The sequence below is a fragment of the Mauremys mutica genome, chromosome 4, assembly GCF_020497125.1.
Source record: "Mauremys mutica isolate MM-2020 ecotype Southern chromosome 4, ASM2049712v1, whole genome shotgun sequence".
NCBI lineage: Eukaryota > Metazoa > Chordata > Testudines > Geoemydidae > Mauremys > Mauremys mutica.
This window is the reverse complement of record NC_059075.1, coordinates 104,072,972-104,096,397: the sequence shown is the minus strand read 5'-3', so window position 1 is coordinate 104,096,397 and position 23,426 is coordinate 104,072,972. Positions and strand designations below refer to the sequence as shown.

At 41.7% G+C, this 23,426-nt stretch overlaps 1 protein-coding gene across 1 annotated transcript in view; it reads left to right on the top strand.

The window, feature by feature from the left end:
* Positions 1-22,145, top strand: part of ABCC8 (ATP binding cassette subfamily C member 8) — a 140,402-nt gene extending 118,257 nt beyond the window's left edge. Inside the window, exons 30-39 of the mRNA XM_045017170.1 lie at positions 2,957-3,059; positions 9,663-9,776; positions 10,428-10,548; positions 10,689-10,819; positions 11,581-11,659; positions 14,306-14,414; positions 15,845-15,948; positions 18,594-18,727; positions 20,277-20,339; positions 21,939-22,145. Of these exons, the coding sequence (XP_044873105.1) occupies positions 2,957-3,059; positions 9,663-9,776; positions 10,428-10,548; positions 10,689-10,819; positions 11,581-11,659; positions 14,306-14,414; positions 15,845-15,948; positions 18,594-18,727; positions 20,277-20,339; positions 21,939-22,076 (1,096 nt within the window). The 3' untranslated portion in view covers positions 22,077-22,145. The remainder of the gene's footprint in view (positions 1-2,956; positions 3,060-9,662; positions 9,777-10,427; positions 10,549-10,688; positions 10,820-11,580; positions 11,660-14,305; positions 14,415-15,844; positions 15,949-18,593; positions 18,728-20,276; positions 20,340-21,938) is intronic.
* Positions 22,146-23,426: the final 1,281 nt, after the last annotated feature.

Sequence of the window (23,426 nt, the reverse complement as noted above, 5' to 3'; positions counted from 1 at the left end):
AAGCCCCTGTCTCATCTACACATACACATATGTTGCAAGTTAACGTTGCTGCTGACAGCTCACCTTTGGAATTAATAAATTTCCCTAATGAGGCACACAGGGGAACACATACCAATAAACTAGAGAAGACTATTAGCACTTAAACAAACAAAAAGCAAAATCATAATAATTAATACTGAGAAATACTATGCTGCTTTCCAAACAGCAGCAAAATGCCAGCAGACTGTGCTCTCATTCAGCTACGAAGTTCGGAGCCTGACTGGGACAATTTAAATACTAACATAATTAAATACAGGCAATATGTTTTTTATCTCAATTTTTTTCTGTTCTTAAAAAAATAAAACAGAAAAGAAAGGAAATTAAATGCAAAAGACCCTATAACTTTGTGGATGAAAAGTATTATACAATTATGTAAATGAAACATTAAGGTTGTACAGGAATGACCACAAAGAATTATTTCAGAGTGGTAGCCGTGTTAGTCTGTATCAGGAAAAACAATGAGGAGTCCTTGTGGCACCTTAGAGACTAACACATTTATTTGGGCATAAGCTTTCATGGGCTAGAACCCATGCATCTGATGAAGTGGGTTCTAGCCCATGAAAGCTTATGCCCAAATACATTTGTTAGTCTCTAAGCTACCACAAGGACTCCTTGTTGTTTTCACAAAGAATTATAGATTCCATTCTGCTTTTTAATCCTTGCTTTTCACTTTGTCTCTTATCCCAATCCTATTCTACTCTGGCAGAAATTGAGAGATTTTGTGACCATTAGTGCTGCACTGCTTCAGATTTTGCTACAATAAATCACTTCTAATACCATCTCACTGATACCCTTGGTTGTTTAGAATACTCCCTCGTGATTCCCCCCTCCTCTCCATCACCGTAAAATGAACTGCTCCAGCAAAGCCTGTTCAGAATTTAGGGAGCCTCATGTTCGCGATTTCATCAGCTTGAAATCCCAGGCTAACTGATGAATCTTTGCCCCAAACAGCAGGAGACATTCAGTAGGTTTTGTATTCCATCTACATGCCAAGCTTCTGTGTCAGCTTGTATCTTAGCTATTTTTAGGAGTATACTGCTTTTCAGCTGCATATTGAATGGTAGCAGTGGCATTTGAAGTTTAGACTTTAAAGCTTGAGCAAAGTACCCAGCCCCTACATTCCTAAAAATAACACAGTCCTGTATTTTCTCTTGGCCATTTTGAGCAACTTATAAAAATCCAGGAATTATATCAGAAAGATAGCAGCTGCTGTTGCTGCAGCCACAAATAATCCTTCATCAAGTATCCTGAGTGTAAATATACCATCTCCATATATTGTCTTTGAAATGGTCTGTCCTAAATAATAAATAAAATGTAAACAAGGTTTTCCCAAGGAAGTGTTTCTCTTTAGGGACAATTTCTGTAGTGAGATTCTGAGAAATTTGCAGCACTCTAATGACAAATTGTACTCATGAGCAATTCCACCCCCCCACACATGTTCCACTGCTGACTTCACAGTGCCAGAATCCCTAGCATTTTATAGTGTCATGATCACTGGGATAATCTGTGAATAGTCTGGACATTTTAATAAAGAGGGACTGATTGTTTTAAAGGTAATTACTTTTTAGCCTGTACATGGAAGGGGATACAGGAATGTTTATAATTGACACACAGTGGAACTTCACTAATACTTATGCTTTATAATTTGTACAAAACAGTGGCTGTCTCTCTCTTCATGTCTGTGTGTAATGATTTGATAACGGAGAGTTGTATTTTATAACCAAGACTTCGTTTCTTTTACAAACTATTTTACAGTCCATTTACTAGTATGCTGTGTAGTATCATTAGTAGCTATCAAAATAAATGTACAAAGTGCATGTTTTGGTATATTACCCTGACTGATTTGAGTACTAGCCGAAACCCTGATCCAGCAAAGCACTAGAGTAGGCAGTCTGCTGCATCCAGAAGGAGCCCCACTGACATCATTGCCAGGATCAAGGCCTAATGCAGAAGTTTTACTAACTAGCAAATGTTCTTCTAGTTGTTAGTGTGTGTCAGTGTGGTTCTATAGTAGTAAACTTAAAACGAACTTGCTGTATTTAAAAGCCTCTTCACTCTTCAGCTGGTTTATTTTGAAGAGAGAAAAACTGGTTTATAAAAGTCTTATTGCTACTTTTCTTGATTGTAGTTCAGAGCTCCCACAATGTACTGGACATTGTCTATTCACAAATTAAGTAACACTGTGGGGTCCTGATCCATGACTGGGGCTCCTAGGCACTACTGCAATACAAATAGCAAATAACCCACTCGATTTTATATGGTCAGGTGAAAAGAGGAGTTGTGTTTTCTGTAGAACTAACATGTCTTTCACTTGCTCACTCTCTCGTTCACGTGCGTGTGAGCACACACGCTCTCAGACTCTTATCTTTTTCTTTATTTCAAGCCACCTTCCTCACTGCTGCCGTGGTAGTGAATGACTAACCAGAGTCTGTTGTCATTTACAAATTATAGTTTTAATATGAACTGTCCAGCTAGCCAATGTTAGTCCCAGAGTCATATATAAAATGTCAGCTCCAGTTTAAGAAGGCAGCAAAATCTTATTTGTTCCTAAAGAAAGGACATTGTGGCTGAGGGATGATTGCATATGGTCATGTTGTAGGACACTCGGGAGGTTCCGGTTATTGAACTGTTGAGTGATGTAGACCTTTAAAATTAAAGTTTTATCAATAATTAGAAGCTGTGACAGCATACTGCAACTCATAGCTCCACAATTTGGGCATGTAAATGCTGTTTGTGTGTGTATAATATATACACTCCAACATCTGGGTATTCGGATTAGGAGGCTGGGTTGAATTGCTCTTAAAAATATGTCCCATTAAATGCATGTTTTTTTGGTTTTTTGTTTGTTTGTTTGTTTGACTTTCCCAAGGCCTCATGGCACACATTGACTTCTTGCTTTACCATTTCTGTTTTGAAGGTATGAAGGCCGGTTCCGACAGAAGCTTCTTGAATATACAGATTCCAACAATATTGCTTCCCTTTTCCTTACAGCTGCCAATCGCTGGCTGGAAGTCCGCATGGCAAGTACATTACTCTGTGTGTGGTTGGTTGGTTGATTTATGCTTCCCTTTGATCCTGGTACCCCATTGATGTATATGAGAGTTATCCAGCCTATACCTTTGCCATGTACATGTCTTTTTAAAGAAAACTTGCCCAATCACCCAGTCGATGAAAGTCCAGTGGAGTGCAGGAGGGGAGGAATTCTTCCCACAGGCTGCAGCTGTTATTCCAGAGCTGGAATAGGATTCATGGCCCTTTCCTCCGTCCCCCCCCCTCCCGGGTGACCAGATGAGAGGAAGAAAATATCAGGACACATGGAGAGGTGCCAGCAGAGCAAAAAAGGGGGAAAAAAACGGAGTGCCATGAAATTGGTCGGGACGTGGGACAAACGCCTAAATATCAGGACAGTCCCAATTTTATCAGGACTCCCCCCCCTTCCCTGTGTGGAGGAGAATGATCAGAGTATCAAGATCCCACAGGGGGTTGTGCATGTCAATACACCTGGGCTTCATCCATCCAGCTACCCCTGCTGAGGTTCCATTGTATTGGGTGCTTTCTGCACCAGTAGGGTGTGTGAGGATTTGGGCCTAAGCCCTTTCTGGGTCAGCCAAAGGACAGGGCTATTGCCTTTTGTGTTCTTGTTCCCCTTGTACTGCAAGTACAGCAGGTAGGTGAAAGAAATTATCTGTTAAAAATGAGTCTTCAGGAAGGCAATACAGAGAGCTTCTTATGCTGTGTGGTATTAGCATTTGTATCTGTTTCTGCAAGGCACTGATGTAACAAAGCTGCTGCTAGTCATGTTATAAATGTGTTATCCTTCCATATGCATTACAGGTACATCTGTGTGTATATTTCATGTCAATCTGCACATTAATTTTAGACTTTCACATATACTGGTATATTTGCCACCTAAACTCAGGTTTATTTGGTGACTCAGAGGAAAGAGGACTAGCCTGTATTCTATTCAGCAAATAAGGAATAATAATGAAGAAGCATCTAGAGATGATCAAGATCCCATTGTACTAGGCACTGTATAAACATAGACTTCATCTACACTGGCAACTGGACGTGGTCCAAGCACATGGTTGTGCCAGAACCCCCTACTGTACACATCTAAACCCAGAAATACAGGTTTCAAGACCTGTCCAGGGAAAAAACGCTAGTAGACCTGAGGGGTGTGGGTATGAACATGCCTCGGGCTGTGGCATGGTCCCGTTCCCATGCCAGTGCGTAGGGTGGATGGGGTAAGGGGCATGTCTTGAGTTCAATAGTCCTCCAGCCCTGTTCCCACAATGTACTGAACCTTTCCTGCCTGACCCTTATCCAAATCTGTAAAGGTCCCTGCCCCCACATTCTCACCAGTAGTGGTGAGCTGTGCTGACCCCTTCACAACAGTTTTCCACTGGACTCTCTTCATCAGTACACGTGACCACGGAACATGCTTCAAGAGCTGCTGCCCGGTCACCCAGCCACACCCAGGTCCTAATAAATGTGTGGTCGGAGTTCACCATTTTCCATGACTTCTCCCACAGCACCAGAAACTTACACCTGTAATGGGAAGTTGCAGAGAAGCTGGTGCAGGTGGGCATTCATTGTACTCTGGCCCAGTCCCGGGAAGGAATAAAGCACCTGAGGCTCTGGTATCAGAGGGAAAAAGACTCCACCAGTTGCTCCAGGAGAGGTCCTCCAATCTGCCTATTTTTCAAGGAGCTGGACCACATGTTCTCCCGGGCTCCCGCTACTGAGCCTGTGGTGATGCATGACTCCCTCCCCAACCCTCACCAGCCTCATCAGCTGATGGGATTCTGATGAAGGCCACGGTGTGGAGATGGTGGGGACTGCAGAGGAGGAGGCCTTGGAGAAAGAAGAGCATGTCATCCTGCACCTCTGCAAGGAGAAGATGGCTCAGCAAACCCCTCCTGATGACCTAGAGGAGGACCTCTCTACTCAGCAGGAACTAGAACCTGAAGCTGGTAAGTTAAACCCCACCCTCTCCCAGATGGTCCCCAACCAAGACACAACTGTAAATTCAACATTTTATTGAATTACCATGAACCACTATAAAGCTTTTTTGCAGAAGCTATAGAATGGATTATTAGTGAACCATTAATACTGCCCCAGAAATAAATGCGCCCACCAGCCCAATCATACACTTTAAGACATTACATTTTTAAAAACCATTAGTTGATGTTAACTCCCATTGTCAGCGGGTGCTCCTTTCATGGGGGCTGCAAAAGATGTCTGAGAACCGAGGATACTGAAACAATCTCATTCCTGAAATGTTGAGAAGTACCATTATTGTGACCTTCCACAGCAAAGTTATTTTATGTGGGGGGATTTCTTACCTGCTTTCCAAAGAAAGATAAAATATAACGCTGCTCTTGTGATTGACTTGGCAGGACCTTCATCTGAGAAGAATGAGCCCATTCTGCCTGGGATCCAGGAGCAACAGCCCAGGGACATTAGGGGCAGACAAAGCATGACACTGGAGGATGTGCTCTTTGGGGTCAACAGAAGGAGCCAGGAAAAGTTTGACTTTGAGGGAAAGAGAGGAATGGCCTATTGGGCTGGATCAACAGACTATGAAGTGGGAGGAACATTTTTTCCAAAGGCAGGAGGCATTAATGATCTGGTTCCTGGAGCAGGACACATGGTACACCTCTACCCTGATATAACGCTGTCCTCAGGAGCCAAAAAATCGTACCGCGTTATAGGTGAAACCGCGTTATATTGAACTTGCTTTGATCCGCCAGAGTGTGCAGCCCCCCCCCCCCCCCCACCGGAGCACTGCTTTACCGCGTTATATCATCGGGCCGTGTTATATCGGGGTAGAGGTACATGGAATGGGAGTTGCCCAAGGGGACGGGGAGCATGCCCTGTTGCAGTCCCTGCTATAAGGGGAGGTGGAATGGATTCAGGTCCTGCCTGCCGCAATAGCTGCGCCAGTATCCATAAGCTGGCACCTCCTCCTCCAGCTACTACTCCTCCTGCACCTGCAGCCCACTATGCTGCTGAATTAGAGGACCCAACCCCCACCCTCTGTGATGGGGGTGGGAGGCTGCAAGACTCCAGGCACAATACTCTGTACTGGCAACCGAAACCCCTCCCTGGGGAAATCCTGTGTCTGTGGATGAGAGAAACAATGAGCCCAAGACTGCCTGAAGGCTAGCATGTGTCTAGCCCCCAAACCCCATGCAAGAGACACCCCTTTTTGTCCCATTCCCCCCCAAATGTTTTATAGGCATTCCCCTGCCTTGTCCAGAGTAGGGGAAGATCAAGGGCCATAGGGAGTGAAGTTTTAACATTCTTCAGGAAGTCTGATCCATTCTGTTTTCATTCACAGTTCCTTTTAAAAAAATGTTCAGAATTATGCTAAATGTACTAGTTTCAGTAAATGTTAACTTCTTTTATTTGTGTGTGGACCTTTCATTTGGGCTTTGGTAAAGGTACAGGTTTTTTCCCTTTCAGTTTTGGGCTCCATCAGTCAGTGCTTTGAGTCATATAACTCTCCGGGATAGAAAACTGCGAAGTCCAGTCTGACCCTCCCAGAACCATCCTCCACCCCCCAAAACTTCCCTGTCCTGGAAATAACAAGTAATTTTATTAACTGTGGCTGGGGGAGGGGGCAAGGAAGAGAAGGTGAGTAAACTTCTGTATGGGTTTGACAAAACAACAGGAAAAACAAAGTGAATTAGCTGTGCCATCACATATTGAACAGTGCTAAAACAGCCCTTCCTGCACCCTGAGCCCTGCAAAAAAAAAACCACAACCACTTTAAACCATGGGGTGCTCACAGTTAACAGCCAGTGAGCAGTTGTATCCTCCCACACAATCACACTCACCAGAAATGAGTTGTAAAAGCCCCTCCCACACACTTCATCAACTGTTCTCAAGATCCTTCAGATACTAAAGTAATCCACCTGAACTGTGGTCTGGGAGCAGCTGTGAACATTAACACAAAATGAAAGAACAATAAGTGCAATTTAACTGGTCAGACACCATCTGCAGGCCAATCACAAACCAGAAGGTGCTATACCTGCAGAGGTGCCCTGCCCCAGTTACCTGTAATGAGTCATTACCTAAACAATCGGCTAATGACAGTCATTGGGAGAGGAAAAAACCTGTGTTGAAACACAAGTGAAAGGGAATGTTCCCTCTTTTATTTTTACAGTGGCTGCATGGGGTGTGGCACTTTGCTTGGGACCAGGCTGCAGTCACCTACCTGCACGCCTATTGCTCCATAATGTAGGCACAAATTGCATCCTTGGTTTCCCTGGCCCACTGTGGTCCAGCACCAGTATGAACATTTATAGAGCAGCCTGATCCAGTGAGGTTTTGCAAGCCCATCTTGTCCTGTACACAGGGGCGGCTCCAGGCCCCAGCACGCCAAGCGCATGCTTGGGGCGGCATGTCGCGGGGGGCGCTCTGCCAGTCGCCGGGAGGGCGGCAGGCAGCTCCGGTGGACCTCCCGCAGGCGTGCCTGTGGAGGGTCCGCTGGTCCTGCGGCTTCGGTGGAGCATCCACAGGCACGCCTGCGGGAGGTCCACCGGAGCCGTGGGACCGGCGACCGGCAGAGCGCCCCCCGCGGCGTGCCGCCTTGCTTGGGGCGGCGAAATGGCTAGAGCCGCCCCTGCCTGTACGCACTCTGTCCTATAGTACTCACCTTTAATCTCACCAATGTTATGAAGGGCACATGTGGCATGCCACAGTAATACAGACAGCATTGCCTACATTGGCATCTAACCGAGAGCATAAGCATCATCAACAAGCCTTCAGCCGTACAAAGGTGTTCTCCACTACCATCCTGCAGCTGCTTAGTTTGAAGTTGACTCTCCATTTTACCAGGTGGTTAAAGCTGGGCTAGGGTTTCATTAGGCAGTGTAGGAGCGAGTATGTGGGGTCCCCCAGAATAACTGTGGGCAAAGAGAACCACATTGCTTCTGGGGAATAAAGTCCCTTCCTCCCCCTTCAAGTACAATCCCAATCTTCTCAGCACTCTAGTGTCATGGCCTGTCCTGTGTGTTGAACAGCATTCAGGAATCTGCTTTTGTGGTCCACTAAGCCTTTAAGAATGAGTGATGTACTCACTGATGTACTCACTCGCTCCTTTCAATCATCAAAGTATGGGGATGTGGGTGCCATCAATGGTGTTTCCAAATTGTATGGGGCCATTCTCTGGGACCCCACTATAATTTCTGGCACTTTGGTGATGGTAACCATGTGTGGGTAGATGAGTGCATTGATGGGTTCACAAACCTGCACCACCCTGACAGTGGCCTTCTCTACCCTGAAGTGGTTTGCAACCGGCCAATAGCTGTCTGAGGTTGCCAGCTTCCAGAAGGTTATAGCCATCTGCTCCTGCACTGGGATGGATCTCCAAAACCTTGTGTTCTGCCACCGTAGGGTTGGGGCCAGCTCTCCACAGAGCTTCATGATTTTTGGTTTCCTCATCCTGAAGTTCTGTGGCCACTGGTCATCATCCCAAGTTTCTAACACTATGTAATCCCACCAAACGGTGCTGGTTCTCCTGGTCCAGATGTGGTGGCCTCCCAAGGACTTACAGTTGCAATGCCAGTAGTCTCCTGCATCTCTGTGTCATGGGGCAACAGTGGATTACTCCCCATCCTGGCCACCAGTCTTTGGCTTGCGAGAGAGGTCTGAATCCTTTCACCCAAAATTCTCACCAGTCACATATTGCAATGCAGTCACGTTTGTCTCACAAGAAGGAGCCGGGCACTGTCAGTCACTTGTGCCATGTCTTCTACCAGTTGGGCAGAAGAGGGGTGAGTGGGAGCTCCATCACCAGATGTGTGAAGGCATCTGCACACCCACTAACACACAGCAAGGCAGATCCTAGAATGTATCCTGTGACTCATAGAGCCTTGGGATACTGCCCCTGAAATGCTAGTGCTAACCTTGCTTACCAAAAAAAAGCTGTGTGGACACGGGTATTTCCAGGTTCAGAGTGTACACCTGTGTCCAGCACAGCATATTTGGACACTCTGTGCAGCTGTGGGATATATGGGCAAGCATACACACAGCCTTGTACCTTTGTCCAGTTGCCAGCATAGATGTGGCCGTAGGGGAGGACAGTCCCTGCTCCGCTGACTTCCCATTCTAAAGTTTTATCTATATACAAAAATTGTACCACTTTAACTATACCAGTTCCATAACCTCTAGTGTGGACATAGTTATACAAGTATAGCTTATTCCTGTAAATTTAGGGAATAAGCTATTCTAATATATGGCACCTTTATCTAATGGGTATAACTGACTCTATACTAGCCATTGTATCCATATAACTATTTCAGTAAAACATCACACACCTAACTGAAATAGTTATATTAGTACAAAAACTATATGTAGACCAAGCCTAATTTAAGATGGGATGGGACACAACCATGGATACAACCAACAATACCAAGAAGTGAGAGAGAGGGGACAAGGGAAATGGCAACAAAAATGGGGGTTAACAGGCCATCTCTATCCACAGATTATTTAAAATCTTCAGCATGTGATTCAGTCTTAGCCATGTAAAGGGTTTATTGTTTCAAACTGAACTTACCAAAACATTTGCATGGTCTCTCTATATATAGTGATGAAGCTTATTCATATTCCTTCAGGAATACATTGGAGCATGTGTGGTTCTCATAGCAGCTGTGACTTCTATTACCAAGTCCTTGTACAATCAGCTCTCTTCAGGACTTGTGGGCTTAGGACTAACCTATGCTCTTATGGTAAGTTAAATCATGCATTGAGTGGCTTCTCCCACACACAATGTTTTCTTCAGGGCACAAAGATGGGAAGGACAGAAGGTACTGTATACACATCCATATTGGGAAGCTGTAAAAACTCTGAAATAGTACATTAACTTCAATTCATATTACGTGGGTGATATGTTTGTTAAGCATATTCTTTTCTGAGTTCTTAAATCCCATGTAAGTAATATATAGTGTAGTTATTAATAAATATATCAAAATGTTATCATTCATTCTAATTGAAAAATAGCATTACTAGATCACTAATTTACTCATCATTATGCTGCAATCTTTCATTCTAGATATTCAGGCTTTTTTAAAAAAGAAAAGTTCTCTCTCTTTCTCTCTTTTAGCTTTTATTTTCTTTTTAAATATTGGCATGTAGCACCATAATACCAGAGCACCATAACTATGATATTTAACTTGCAGCCAGTCTTGCCACTCTGTTAATGTGCACCAAATGTTTCATTCAGCTTATTAAGACTTTGTATTCTAAATAGACTTCACAGAAACAATTAAAAAGCTGTCCTGGAGGAATGAAGTGCTTTGTGGCCTAATGGTGTTATGGTGTTTCTTTTCCAGTATTTCATATTAGCAAAATGTGACATTTATTTATTTATATTATGTCAGGTGTCTAATTACCTGAACTGGATGGTTCGTAACCTGGCTGATATGGAGATCCAGCTGGGAGCAGTGAAAAGGATCAATGGCCTTCTAAAAACGGAAGCTGAAAATTATGAAGGGCTCCTTTGTGAGTGTGGTATTGTATAGCTTGAGAAAAGAACTCGTTAAATATTTAATGATTCACAGTGAATTGCCATAAATAACTTATTAGAGCATTTAATGAGTTGATGAATTGATCACAAGTGGGTTTTTATGCTCCGGGTACAGCTCCTTCGCAGATTCCTCAGAACTGGCCTGACAGAGGTGAGATCCAAATACAGAACCTGAGTGTCCGGTATGACAGCAACCTAAAGCCAGTCCTAAAGCACGTCAGTGCTCACATCTCTCCAGGGCAAAAGGTAAAAAAGCGGAGATGATTTGAGAAATGACTCTTTCCCCAGTCAGACCAGCTTGTAATAGAAACTGTAGAGTGGTGAGAATGTACTAAGCTATTTTTTATTAATGATTTCCAAAGTTTTTCCTCCTCCAAAATAATATATTCCAGTCCTGATCCCGTATACCGGTTTCTTTACGCTTTTGCTCTGGTGCCTTCAAAAATGTGTACTGTTACAGTGATGTACAGTGCTTCTTAATCTTCTGGTGCTCTGCTATGGGACATAGGGCCTCAAAATAAGGGACACTGACACTTGTAATGTGAGATATACACTCCATCATTCCCAAATGGCTTCCCTACCCTGTCCCTTCATTGGTCATCTCTCCCCACTTGTCCCTTTCCCCTCAATCTTCTTTCACCTCCTTAATCTTGTGTGTCTCCCACCCATCATACAATTGACTCTCCCACCCAGACACACCCCCTCTGGGGTACTAAGCTTTGATGGCAGCACTAGCCAACCCTCCTTGTGCTCCGGAAGGTCTCCCTGTGGCCCACTGTGCCCTAGCATCCCCATGGAGGACCAGCCAAAATCTAACCCGAATGTCCAATTCTCTTTTAAAAGACAAAAGGGTGAAAATAGGGCCCCTGCTGAAGACAATTCAGTTTTGTCATTGACTTCAGATGGGACCAGAATTTCACCCCAAGATGTTTGTTGTAAATGCCCTGTACAGATATTTCTCTTTCCTACTCATTTAATGTTCTACTCATCTTGTTTCTGTGTTGTAGATTGGAATCTGTGGCAGAACAGGCAGTGGGAAATCCTCCTTCTCTCTTGCCTTTTTCAGAATGGTTGACACCTTTGAAGGTAGGCTCACACCTGTTCCCTCCAGTCAGGGTTAGCTCCCTGGGGATGCAACTTTGAACTTTCTTCATCTGACACTAACAGCCGTGAATTATAAAGACTGTACAAAGACTGTGCTAGGCATTGTTGCTGGGCTTATTCCAAGCAAGGGACCATCTGTCTTTCATCAGCTTCTGCCTTATTGATAACCCAGTTCAATATAAAATCTCATTCAACGTGATCAGTGTTTTCTAACGCCATGAGCAGCCTCAGGCAAGTGTTTCCATTAAAAATAGAAAAGGACTTGAAACGTGTATTTTTTAAATAATCCATATTCTGTGTCAGTATTGGTTTCCTATAAGGCCTGAACCTGCCCCTTTTGAAGTCAATAGCAAAATTCCCATTGACTTCAGAGAGAGCAGGATTGAGCCTTTAATTACTTCCAAAAGTAGACTTGCATGTCAGGTTGAGAGGGAGATTCTTCATGCGTCAATTAGATCTTTTCTTAAGCATTTACCAGTATGCATTAAAGGGGTAGGCAAAGGTGCAGAGGCAGCATATTTCTGTCTCCAACACAAACTAACAAGCATAGTGTTTATCAGCAGCAGGGAGGGTTGAAAAGATATGCTATAGTGCAGGTGAGTCCAAGGACAGAGTTGTTCAAAGCTCCAAGAATAACTTGGAGCTTTTGCTACCCACTCTGTGTCCAAACAGGTGGTTACTTCCATCTTTCACCCTACCCCATCTCAAAATCCCTTCCCATCACTCCACAATGCTATGACCTCCTTTGTGAGACAGTATTTCCAGGGCTGATGTATAAGAATAGCAAATACTACCTCCTGGGTCTACTATGAGCCCAGAGGCTACTTGGGGAATTGTCATGTGCACCAGTCTGAGTTAGATGTCTCTATTTCAACCCATCTGGAAATCATGTTTATTTGCCTGTTACTCTGAACACAGGCACAATGGAGTATTCCTCATACACCTCCTATGTAGTGCTAGTGAAAAGAACCTTCATCCCACTACGCTGCATGTGCACATTAGCTGCCATGAGAGGAGGTGGGCTCTCTCCCTATGAATATTCTTAGAGCCAAAATCTCTCTCTCTCTCTGTTCACTTCTCAGCAAAATATGGATATAATGTTTTTCTGTAGAAGCAGCATTCATTTGCAGTCCGTTTCTGGTTGGCCTATCCACATGCAATTCATGCATAGCCATCCCCTCTGACTATGCTTGCTAGAGCAAACCAAACAGGGCAGGAAGCATAGAGGGCACAGGAAGGATATGTGCTAAAGCTTGAGGAGGACACGCCTCATCCTCTCTGCCCTGCTCTAGAACATCATAAACAAACTGTTCCTGACATTTTCACGTGGGGAGGAGAGGGGAGAAAGAAAGAACCACTTATGATAGAGGTTAGTCACATCACTTAATGCACTCAGGAAGGCACTTGGATATGGTTGTGATGGAGGGGTTATAAGAACCTGAATAGAACAGAATAGAATTGGATCCCTCTGTAGCTTGGGGCATGAACAACTCATGGACAACATACAGAGTGTGAACCCTTAGAGACCTGAAGGGAAGAAGTTTCACCCTGCACTTGCCTTCCTCAACAAATGCAACTTAGCTATGTTCTCCGGTATCTTTATGACATTGCACTAAATCAACATCTGATAATTTATTCTGGGTTATTAGACATCCTGCAAATTAAATATATAATTATTTGTGTGGCTCTGACCCCTTCCAGGTCTCTCTGCATGCATCCCTTTGGGTGCTAGGCTTTTGCCTGTTGTAGAGTGGAATCCCCCGATTCTCCCAGTTTCAGAGTGGCCCCAAGGCTACAATAACTCGAGTACCAACTGTGATTGCTCAGCAGGTCTGACTAGGTCCAGCTACCTGCAAGTCTTCCTTCTGGGAGCCGTGACCAGTGTACACAGTGATCCACTACAGCCTTTTCAAAACAAAGCATTGTTTAATCACAGGAACAAAGCACAACAAGAGAAAAAGAAGCTTAACACAAAAGGTTTACACACATACCTACCTGACCTAAAGCTTATGTAGGTGGAGCTTAACCAAAACATCCCAGAGAGTGCTGGGGAGCAGACTGAAACCCTAGAGGTTGGGGGACGGGGTTTCAGTCTGTTCACCAGCACTCTCATTCCCTGTGCTGCAGGGGCTTCTCTTTATGCTTCCTGAAAGTTCTTTGTTCCAGTTTGCTGCCTGTTTTCCCACCCCACCCTTGCCAAGCCAGACTGTTCAACTCATCAGCTAGCTAGATGTAAAACTTCAAAGTGATTGACACCTGCATTGTCCATTAAGTATGGTAACTAGGGCTGTCTGAAGCTATTGTCCCCTTTCCTGTGTGCCTAACCCCTGCTTGAATTAACCCCTTGTAATCATATAGCAAACAACACAATAATCAACAACCAACCAGATGGGACATATAATATTCATAAAATATAACCGGCATCTGCCATGATTTAGTCTCAAGGGAATTGCACTTTCTGCTTAGCAGTAATTCGTTTCACTGGTGAATAAAGTAATATGTAGCCCAAGGGTTAGTCTTGCATGCTTCGCTGTAATATAATACAAACTAAAATCAAGTTGTGTTGTTGGTTGCTAGCTATATGATGTGATGAACAATCTAGCAGACTCTCAATGATCTTTTGAATAGGGAGGATTATCATTGATGGCATAGACATTGCAAAGCTCCCTTTACAGACGCTAAGATCCAGGCTGTCAATCATTCTCCAAGATCCTATTTTGTTCAGCGGTACAATCCGGTAAGCATAAAGCACAAACAACAAGAAACAGCTAGGATTTGCGTTATCCCAAATTATGATTTTCACAGAAAGAGCAGCAGCAAACTATGCAGGTAATAAGAGGCCTCATGCTCCACTACCTTTAATTAAAAGAGGGGAGCATTGTCTTTTCTGTATGCTCCTCCCCACATCCTCCTTGGAGCCCAGGGAGCCCTTCTAGAGCAACTGCACCTGGTCAACGCTCCACAGTTTGGGAGGGATTTCTCCTTAAGGTGGGACCTGGGACTAGTCACTGTCTGTGACCTGCTATCCTCAGGACCCAGTGGGTTAGCCAGCCGAAGTCAGCTCAGGAGATTGTGAGACTGGCATTAACCAGCCCTTTAGAGGTGAAGTGGGGAAGATGTGGGGGTCGGGGAGCCGCCATGGTACGTAACAAAGGAGAGTGGAAGGGAACCAGGGAAGCAGTGCAAAGGCGGTTCAGGTTCTTTTGGCTTGGAGCTTAGTGCTCTGTTAGGTTTCCAGGACCTTGCCCTTTTGAGTTCAAAACCTCTTTCCTATGTGGGGAAGGTGAAATGGAAACTCAGAGAAGAGAACTTCACAGAGTTTCCAACAAATGCCATCCCCTCCTATGACGTTTTCCACAAAAAGGGACAATCTGACCCTTAATAAATTGTTATATTGCCTATGTACGCTAATTTGGGCATTAAAGTAGTTAGAGTGGAGTTTCATTTATAATGACTTATAAACTGCTGAAGTTTGCCTATTGATTCCATGAGACTTCTCCTGAGGCAGATTATTTCCTGTGCTCGCTTGAATAGGGCATGAATTATTTATATCAGAAGATAAAATGGCAGTATATATTTGTTTTGTTTGTTTACTTATTCAAGATTTTATTTAGGCCAACACTGGACATTCACCACATGTACACTAGCAGTAAAAAGTGAACCAAAGATCACATTTGCCGCTGCGAGTCTTTTATTCTGAATATCATGTTATATTTTAAGCAACATGATATGACATAAAGGAGATTAGCACTTATCACTGCCTATTTCGGGTGATAATAGGCTAAGGATGCACTCAGAGTGATTGATAACAACTGTTGAGTAATTTATAGCTACTGTTCTGCTGTGGTGATGCCCTTTTGTGTTTCGTAGTTCAGCATGATGCTGATCATTCTGTGTACCACAAACTGGTATTGTAAAAACTAAAAGGGGGCCATGTTGGATTCAAAGGGTCAGATTCTGATCTCAGTTTCACTGGTGTAAATTCAGAGCAAATCCACTGACTTCCATGGAGCTATTCCTGACTTGGACTGAGGTGAGATCAGAATCAGGCCCAAAGTGTTTAATCCGTCTATATTTACGTGTGTGTTTGTTTTTAACCACACATACATAAAGGTGTATGGGTGAATTTGATGTTGATAGTTAACTTTTAACTGTATTGAATCTTAGGTTTAATTTGGATCCAGAAAAGAAATGCACAGACAGCATGCTGTGGGAAGCCTTGGAAATAGCACAACTCAAACATGTGGTGAAAGCACTACCAGGGGGTCTAGGTAATGCTTCTTTTTGCTTTGGGAAAATGCTTCCAGTGTTAAATTCATTTCTATTTTACATTTAGTTAGTAACTTACAGCAAAATTGGCTGTTACTGAAGCCGCTTAGGATCAGGCAGGCTCGCCCAAGGTTTTGTGGGGCCCTGTATGAAGTCAGATAGATGTGCTGGGACCCATCCAGCTCCCTCTCCTGTTTTACCCCTAGCCTGTAAAGATATAAATGACTGCCGCTGGGATGTCAATTAAATCCCTATTGAGGTCAATGGCAAAACTCCCATTGACTTCAGTAAGGACAGATTTTCGCTCTTGGTCTCTAGTCCTGTGGCCAGTGGCATACTGTCTATGTATGCAACACATGCATTGCATGCCCCAGGAATACGTACTACAAGAATACGAAAGCCCTGACCAGCTGTGTCTGTGGGACAGTTCCTTCCGGCCCCCAAACGCACACGAAGTACACAGTTTTCTAGAACAAAATGGCATCCTTCACACAGTGTGGTGCGTGCAAGGTCACACCTTGCATGCAAGTGTAGAATTGTATGCCTTACTAAAAATGTCATGGTACGCCACTCACTGTTTGCATACACTAATAAGTCAAGTGTATGCAAACAGATATAAAGGTAATTGAGATATTAAGGAGGTTGCAAATGGAAATATAAAACAAATTAGAGAAAATGATTTTCTTATGGGATGGGGAAAAAAGATGGACATATAAGCTGGCAGTGGGATATAATGCCCCAATCCACACACAAAATCGAAGAAAGACCCTGTTTCAGGAAATGAAGTAAGTCTAGCAACCCACCTATGTAATATATTCAAATAATACTGCATGGTTTGAGTGGTACTGTGAATAGCTATACTAGAGAGAGAGATACAGTCTGTCACATAAACATGTTAAAATCACATTGGTATTCATGGAATTGTTTGTGAGTGATGCACTGTGTTTTAATATGCGCCAGAAGGCAGCATTTCCCCAGATTTTTTCCCTTGAAAGAGCAATGCCCTTGGATTTCTGTAGGGTGGTTAGGTCTCCTTTAGAATTCCAGCATTTCTTGTAAGCTACTTTCACTATTGCAAATGCATTTAAGTACTTGAGTGCAGTACTCAGACACATAAAATGAATCTTAGAATAGGCAAATGAAACAGGTATTGTGTGCTGAATGAAATGTACTCTACAGAATGATCCAGACAGCTGTTCTTAATAAAATAAAATCAAGTATGAAATGTACAATACATTACAAAGCACAGCATTGTAAGCTCCTTGGGACAGGGACTATATCATACTCTGTGCTCTGCACAAAGCTGAGCACACTGTCCAAGCTCAACAAACAACAACAATGGTAACATCATGAGCTAAATCCTGCTCTTGGTTACACCTGTTCTACCTCACTGAAGTTAGTGAGAGCAAAACTTTGCCCTTCTTATGCATTTATCAATACTAGCCCTATCAATTTTTTAAAAAAAATCCTGAATGTGAATTTTAGGTAGCCTAATCACCCATTGTATGCCTAGCGCATTCTTAATTATATCCAACAGCTGACTGTGCAGTCATGGAGCATAGTTCCAAACAGTTCAAAATCCCAATGACTTGAATGTCAATTGAGGACATCCCAGGTAACTAGTAGTACTCAAATGTGTAATATTACAAGGGATACATTTGTGATTTCAAATCAATCTGCTCTTGGAAAAATGCATATCACCTGTCTTTTATTGTCACTCTTTATGCTGCATGACACCTGCTGTACCTTTCTTTTTGTGCACAAGGAGTCTGATCCTGCGGACCTTATTCAGACAAAGCTCTTTTTGATTCCAGTAGGATTTTGCCTGAGTAGGGACTGCAGGGTTGGGCCCACAAGCAGTCAGTGCTGTCTCACGTAAAGTTGTTTTCCTTCAAGAAGGCAACAAGATACAACTCTATTTAAAATAGCTTGTAACAACTAGTTGGTCTGACAAGTTCCTTTGAAGTCAGTCACATTTTTAACAGTGTTTGCTTTTCCTCAATTTAATGTGTATACGCAGAAGTTATTCGCCATCGGGGTAAGCTAGATAAAGTGAAACACTCAACCAAATTTGTAGGAGAAGGGAGGTCTTCCAGGGATTAGTTGTCTGGTTTGCAAGAAACATATCAACAAATTAGGTTAGAGTGCTTTACACAGGCATTGTGGCAGGTTTATAAAACAGAAAGACACATTTCATATATTAATTTCTCCCCTTTGCATTTGATTTACATCAAAATATGTTGGAGGGGAGGGTTCCCTATAGTATTTCAGTTTCTTATTTATTTGGCATAGTTCTTTTTATGCTGTTCTTTCAGACATGTCAGAACAGGATGCCCATTTTTATTTATATGAAGACCTACATTTAACTATATGTGTGATGGACTTTGGGTTTTCATTGCTGTGCATAAGATGCATTAATTTTGAAAATAACTATGTCCTGTTCTGCCATCCTCGTGATGAATAGTAACTTACTTCATGAGTAATGCTGCTGAAACCAGTGAGAGTAAAGGTGGCAGAACTGGGCACCCGCAACTTAAGACCTATAAATAATTATCTTAAAAATTCTTAACATGAGATCTTACTTTGTCAACATGCTCTCTGTGTTCCCCTCCCCCACAACAGCCTAAATATTATTTTTGTTGTCCAGATGCCATAGTCACAGAAGGTGGAGAAAATTTTAGCCAGGGGCAAAGACAGCTGTTCTGCTTAGCACGGGCATTTGTGCGGAAGACAAGTATCTTCATCATGGATGAAGCCACAGCATCTATTGACATGGCAACAGTGAGTTCAGAGTTTCAAGTTTTTTTATATGGCATATGATTTTTCAGAGAGGGTAGCCACACTATTGTTAGTAACCAGAGATGAAACTTATGTAAAATATTTCTACTTAATATTGTGTGAACACAAGTTTCCTTGCAAGTGTGTTTACAAGCTGGCTCCATCATAGACATTGACCATATATGAGAGTCACTGTTAACTAGTCTGATAAATCTATCTTACTAGGGGTTGATAGTCCCTCACTATATACTAAATTGAAGCATTGGTGCAAATGTTTTTGTATTGACAGTTCAGTTTCCTAAAGTAAATAAGTCTTCAGAGGCTTAGCTATGGTGGTCAGTTGAAGACAAACTTGGCTGGTAATGTTATGCCTCCTCCAACTTGTACTAGCCAAGCATAGCAAGTTTCTTGGTGAATGTTTCAGCATGATGGAGAAGACAAGTGATGAAGTTTTTGCCGTGCAGGGGGCTGAAAGTAAGGTCAAGTAAATAAATAAGAAATAAAAAAGACCTGTTAGATCATTGCATCTATCCTCCTGCAAGTGCAAGCTAGAGTCCCTAGTAGAAGATAAACTGCACACTAGTACTGCCCTGGCTGGTCTTAGCCAAATACAATAGAATATTCTACGTTGATTTGTTCCCAGTTACTTTAAACGCTGTTATCAAAGACTGTCATAAGGTATGTTGAGATCCTCAGAAGGAAGGCACTACATAAGTGCAGAAAATTATTGTAGTGGTTTATTAGAGTAAATAAAAATCTTTAGTACCGGTTGGTTTAAGTTACTGCTGTGTAGAGCCTTGAGACTGTGGTGCTGAGGGCCATGTTAGCAGTTACCCACAGACCAGTTAAAACACATTTTGAATTTTGATGTATTAAAGCAAGCAGTACGTTCACTGGGGCACGTGAACCTTAGGAACAGATAATATGAAGATAACTATTCTAATGATGTTGCCTTGCTGAGCTTGGCACACACCAATACATTCATAAACAGCAACGGGTGAACATGCTGTGAGGACAGCTAAGTATTTTAAGACTGTCTTAAAGACCTCCTCTACTGTTGTACCGGCCAGGTACATCTAGCAAAACACACCTCCAGTGCTGTCAACTGTATCGAGTATATCGTAACGTTCCATTGCTTTCGGTGGGACAGAAAGAATGCACAGCACTGAATACCAGAATGGAGCGGGATTGGCAGCAAAGTGAATATTCCTTTGCAACAACATGATTTAAAACATAGTCCTCAACTTTAAAACAGACATAGTGATACGTCCCTTCTTAGTAAAGTGCCTTGGGGTCAGCAAAGGAAAAGTGCTATGTAAGAGCTAACTAAGTAGTAGTATCAAAATTCAATAAGTTGAGGTTGCTCACAGAATTCGGCCCATTCTAGAATGATCATTCTAGAATACCCTAATTTAGCATGCTGTTAATTTCTCATATTTTTACTGTTAATAAAAAAAACTTAGTATTAATTGTTTGACACTTGTTTTTATGTTTATGCCCATCACTGTAGAATCTGTTATTTAAAAATAATAATTGTTTTTCCTTTATGTAGGAGAACATTCTTCAGAAAGTTGTAATGACTGCGTTTGCTGACCGTACTGTGGTAACCATAGCAGTAAGTACACTCTGTGTGGCTTCTTCAAATGCAAACAAGTACCTGAAATGTAAAACAATGCATCATGTACTTTGTTAATTTCTCTGATTCTCTAGTCTATTGCTTTCTAATATGGCACTTATTTAGTTAAAAATTACATTTATTTTCCATTTAAACCATTTAGAAAGTAGTTCATATATTTGTATTTTAAATATTTAACGCATAATCCTGAAATGTGTTTCACAATAGTAATTACCATTGACTTCAAAGGACCACATATAAGGATATTGTGTATTTTCTGTGACTTATTCATTTTAGGCAAAATTCAACTGTGGTTTAACTCCATTATCTTCAATGGAAATTGTACATACCTATCTGGGAGTAAGATTTGTCCCTTATTAAGCCATCATACTTTAATTTAAGAAGAACAAAAATGACACTTTGCTGTTGGATAGTACTTAGTTGTTGGATAGTACTTAGTTGTTGGATAAGTTAAATAAGCATTTTAGCAGCTTTCAAAGATATTATTTGGTTTTATTGTTAAATATTATCAGATTTATTAGCCTATGTATTTTAAAATGATTAGAAATTACCTCAAACAGTAATAACTAGAATTAGTTAATAAAGAGAAGATTTGAACTGAACCAAAGAAATGTACTTGACAGTCATGTCATTATTGATAAATATCTTTCAATCCTTTATTTTCTAAAAATAAATGGGTCTTTGGGCAATGAAATAAGAGGTTATTGTATATTTTAAAAATGTTAAAGCTATATTATGAGTGACATTTTATGCAAACAAAAGTCAGGAAATTCATAGAGTTACTGTAGAAATCATAACTTGGCCTTCTTGCATGTATGTAATATTACGTATTAGTGTACATAGTGTTATTTTATACACATTGAATGTGTTTAATATACAATTGCTGCAGGAATCCTAATTTAGAATTTCATGACTTCTCTTCATTAATTTTTAGGTAGTGTTGCACAGAGTTTTTTGCATTTGAGTTCCTTGTTTTGTTTGTTTGGGGATGTGTGGAGAGGAAGGTTTTTTGGTTGTGTTTGTCTTTTTTTAAAGTTGCCATTGTGCATACATTTTTATTAGCCTCTGGGTTCTATAACCGGTTTTAAAATACACAATTCATACACAAATATTTTTAAGTAAACCCAGTTTATTACAACCACAGTTGTAAATGTAATCTCAGCAGCTGCATTTGCTTTAGAAACACAGTCATCTTAATAAAGATGACATGATAAATTGTAGGAAAAGGGCCATATTTGTCTAATCCGTATTTAGCAATATCAAAATACTGTAAAAGTGCATCTGTAGCCCTGACCCTGCAGGTGACACCACGTGTGCAGATTCCCAGGCTTGCATAGAGCTCCATTGACCATGCACGGGTTACAGGGATCCACGCCCATGGAGTCAGTTTCAGGATTAGGGCCTAAATATATATCTACATAATTGGCATAGTAATGAGATTTCACTAAATGGAATTAAGTCATCTCCATCAAGCTTGAACTTTGATAGGAATACTGATTTCTAGAATTTCTGATTTCTGTCTTATCTTGCAGTTATAATCAATACACTGAACTTGTATTTCATTTGTTTACTTTTCAGCACAGGGTACACACTATTCTGAATGCAGATTTAGTCATTGTAATGAAGAGAGGGGTTATTTTGGAGTATGATAAGCCTGAGGTTCTTTTGGAGCAAGAAGACAGTGTGTTTGCTTCTTTTGTACAAGCCGATAAATAATAGGATAAAATGAAGCCTTTCAAAGTGCAATTGTATTACTCATTTTCTAATTATGTAAATTACCTGTAAATAAAATATTGATTATTTCATAATAAAATACTGAGTTTTTCCATTCTTGAAATAACCTGAGTGGGTCTCTGTTATCTGTTAATGAATTATCCATCTGCCTTTCCTTTTTGTTTGCTGGATTTTTTTGGTACTAAGGACCAGTGAATTGGGTGATTTGAGATGAATACATGGCTGAAATGTGGCACAATGTACAGCAAATATGAACAACTGACACAGGGTTTGTTTTATTACTAACAATGAAACCTCTGCTGATAATATTTCATTACTGCATTTTTTTTCCTGAGAATAGCGGGTGCAACTCTAAGGAAATTGCTCTCTCTCCATATTTACAGCAATAACCACTTAATCTCAAAAGTTGCAATTCCAACTCCCTATTAAGTAATAGTTCTGGAGACTAAAGTGGATTGGGGAGAGGAAGAGATACATTACAGCCTTAAGGTGTCAGGTGTTCATGCCTGGAGCCCTGGTGAAAATATTTTCCTAGCTCTAATATACATTGAAACAACGCAATTTCAACTCTGCTCCTTCTCTACCATCACAAAGATCAGAGTGGGATAGGTGCTCAGCAGAAAATATGAAAAAATATGCAACAGTACAGTAAAAGTGGTTGAAAGCAATAAAACTGCTGGTGTCTCAGTTTGGGTGTGGAGGAACGCTTGAATCTATAATTCATGGGGGGAGTAGTCATATCTGCATTTTTTTCTCAGGATCCAGTTTTCTAATACACCCCCACAATGATACTTTGTACAGTAATTCACTCTTGTAACTGGACCTTTTGTTGTGTCACAGATGATGCTAAGTTTATCCCTATTCTGTATACGACAAAGTACTCACTTAGACAGCAGCAGGTAAGAGGTGCATCAAAGGTTGTTTTTTTTTTCTAAAGCATTGATTTCCTTAGCCTATCACTCTGAGGCTGTTAATAATTCCCTTTCTTTCTTCATACAGTATACTGTTACTTGTTGATGCTGATCATGTCCCCTTGGCCTCTTCTTTACTACATTGCATCCAGTTAGCATCCTCAGTCACAACCCATGTCCCTTATTCTCACTCAAGGTATCTAATTTCAGCCTGTATTGAGCTGTACTATCTTGGCCAAAATCTTCGATACAAAGACCCCTCCCAAACACTGGAGAAGTTCAGAATCTGCCCAGGATTTTGATCCAAACTTCAGAGCTGCCCTCTCAGCCCTTCTGCCACCCCGGTTCCCATAATGAGTTGTTCAAACTATGGGATGTTTGAAATCTAGATCTGAATTTTGAGATTCAGCCTCATCTCTGG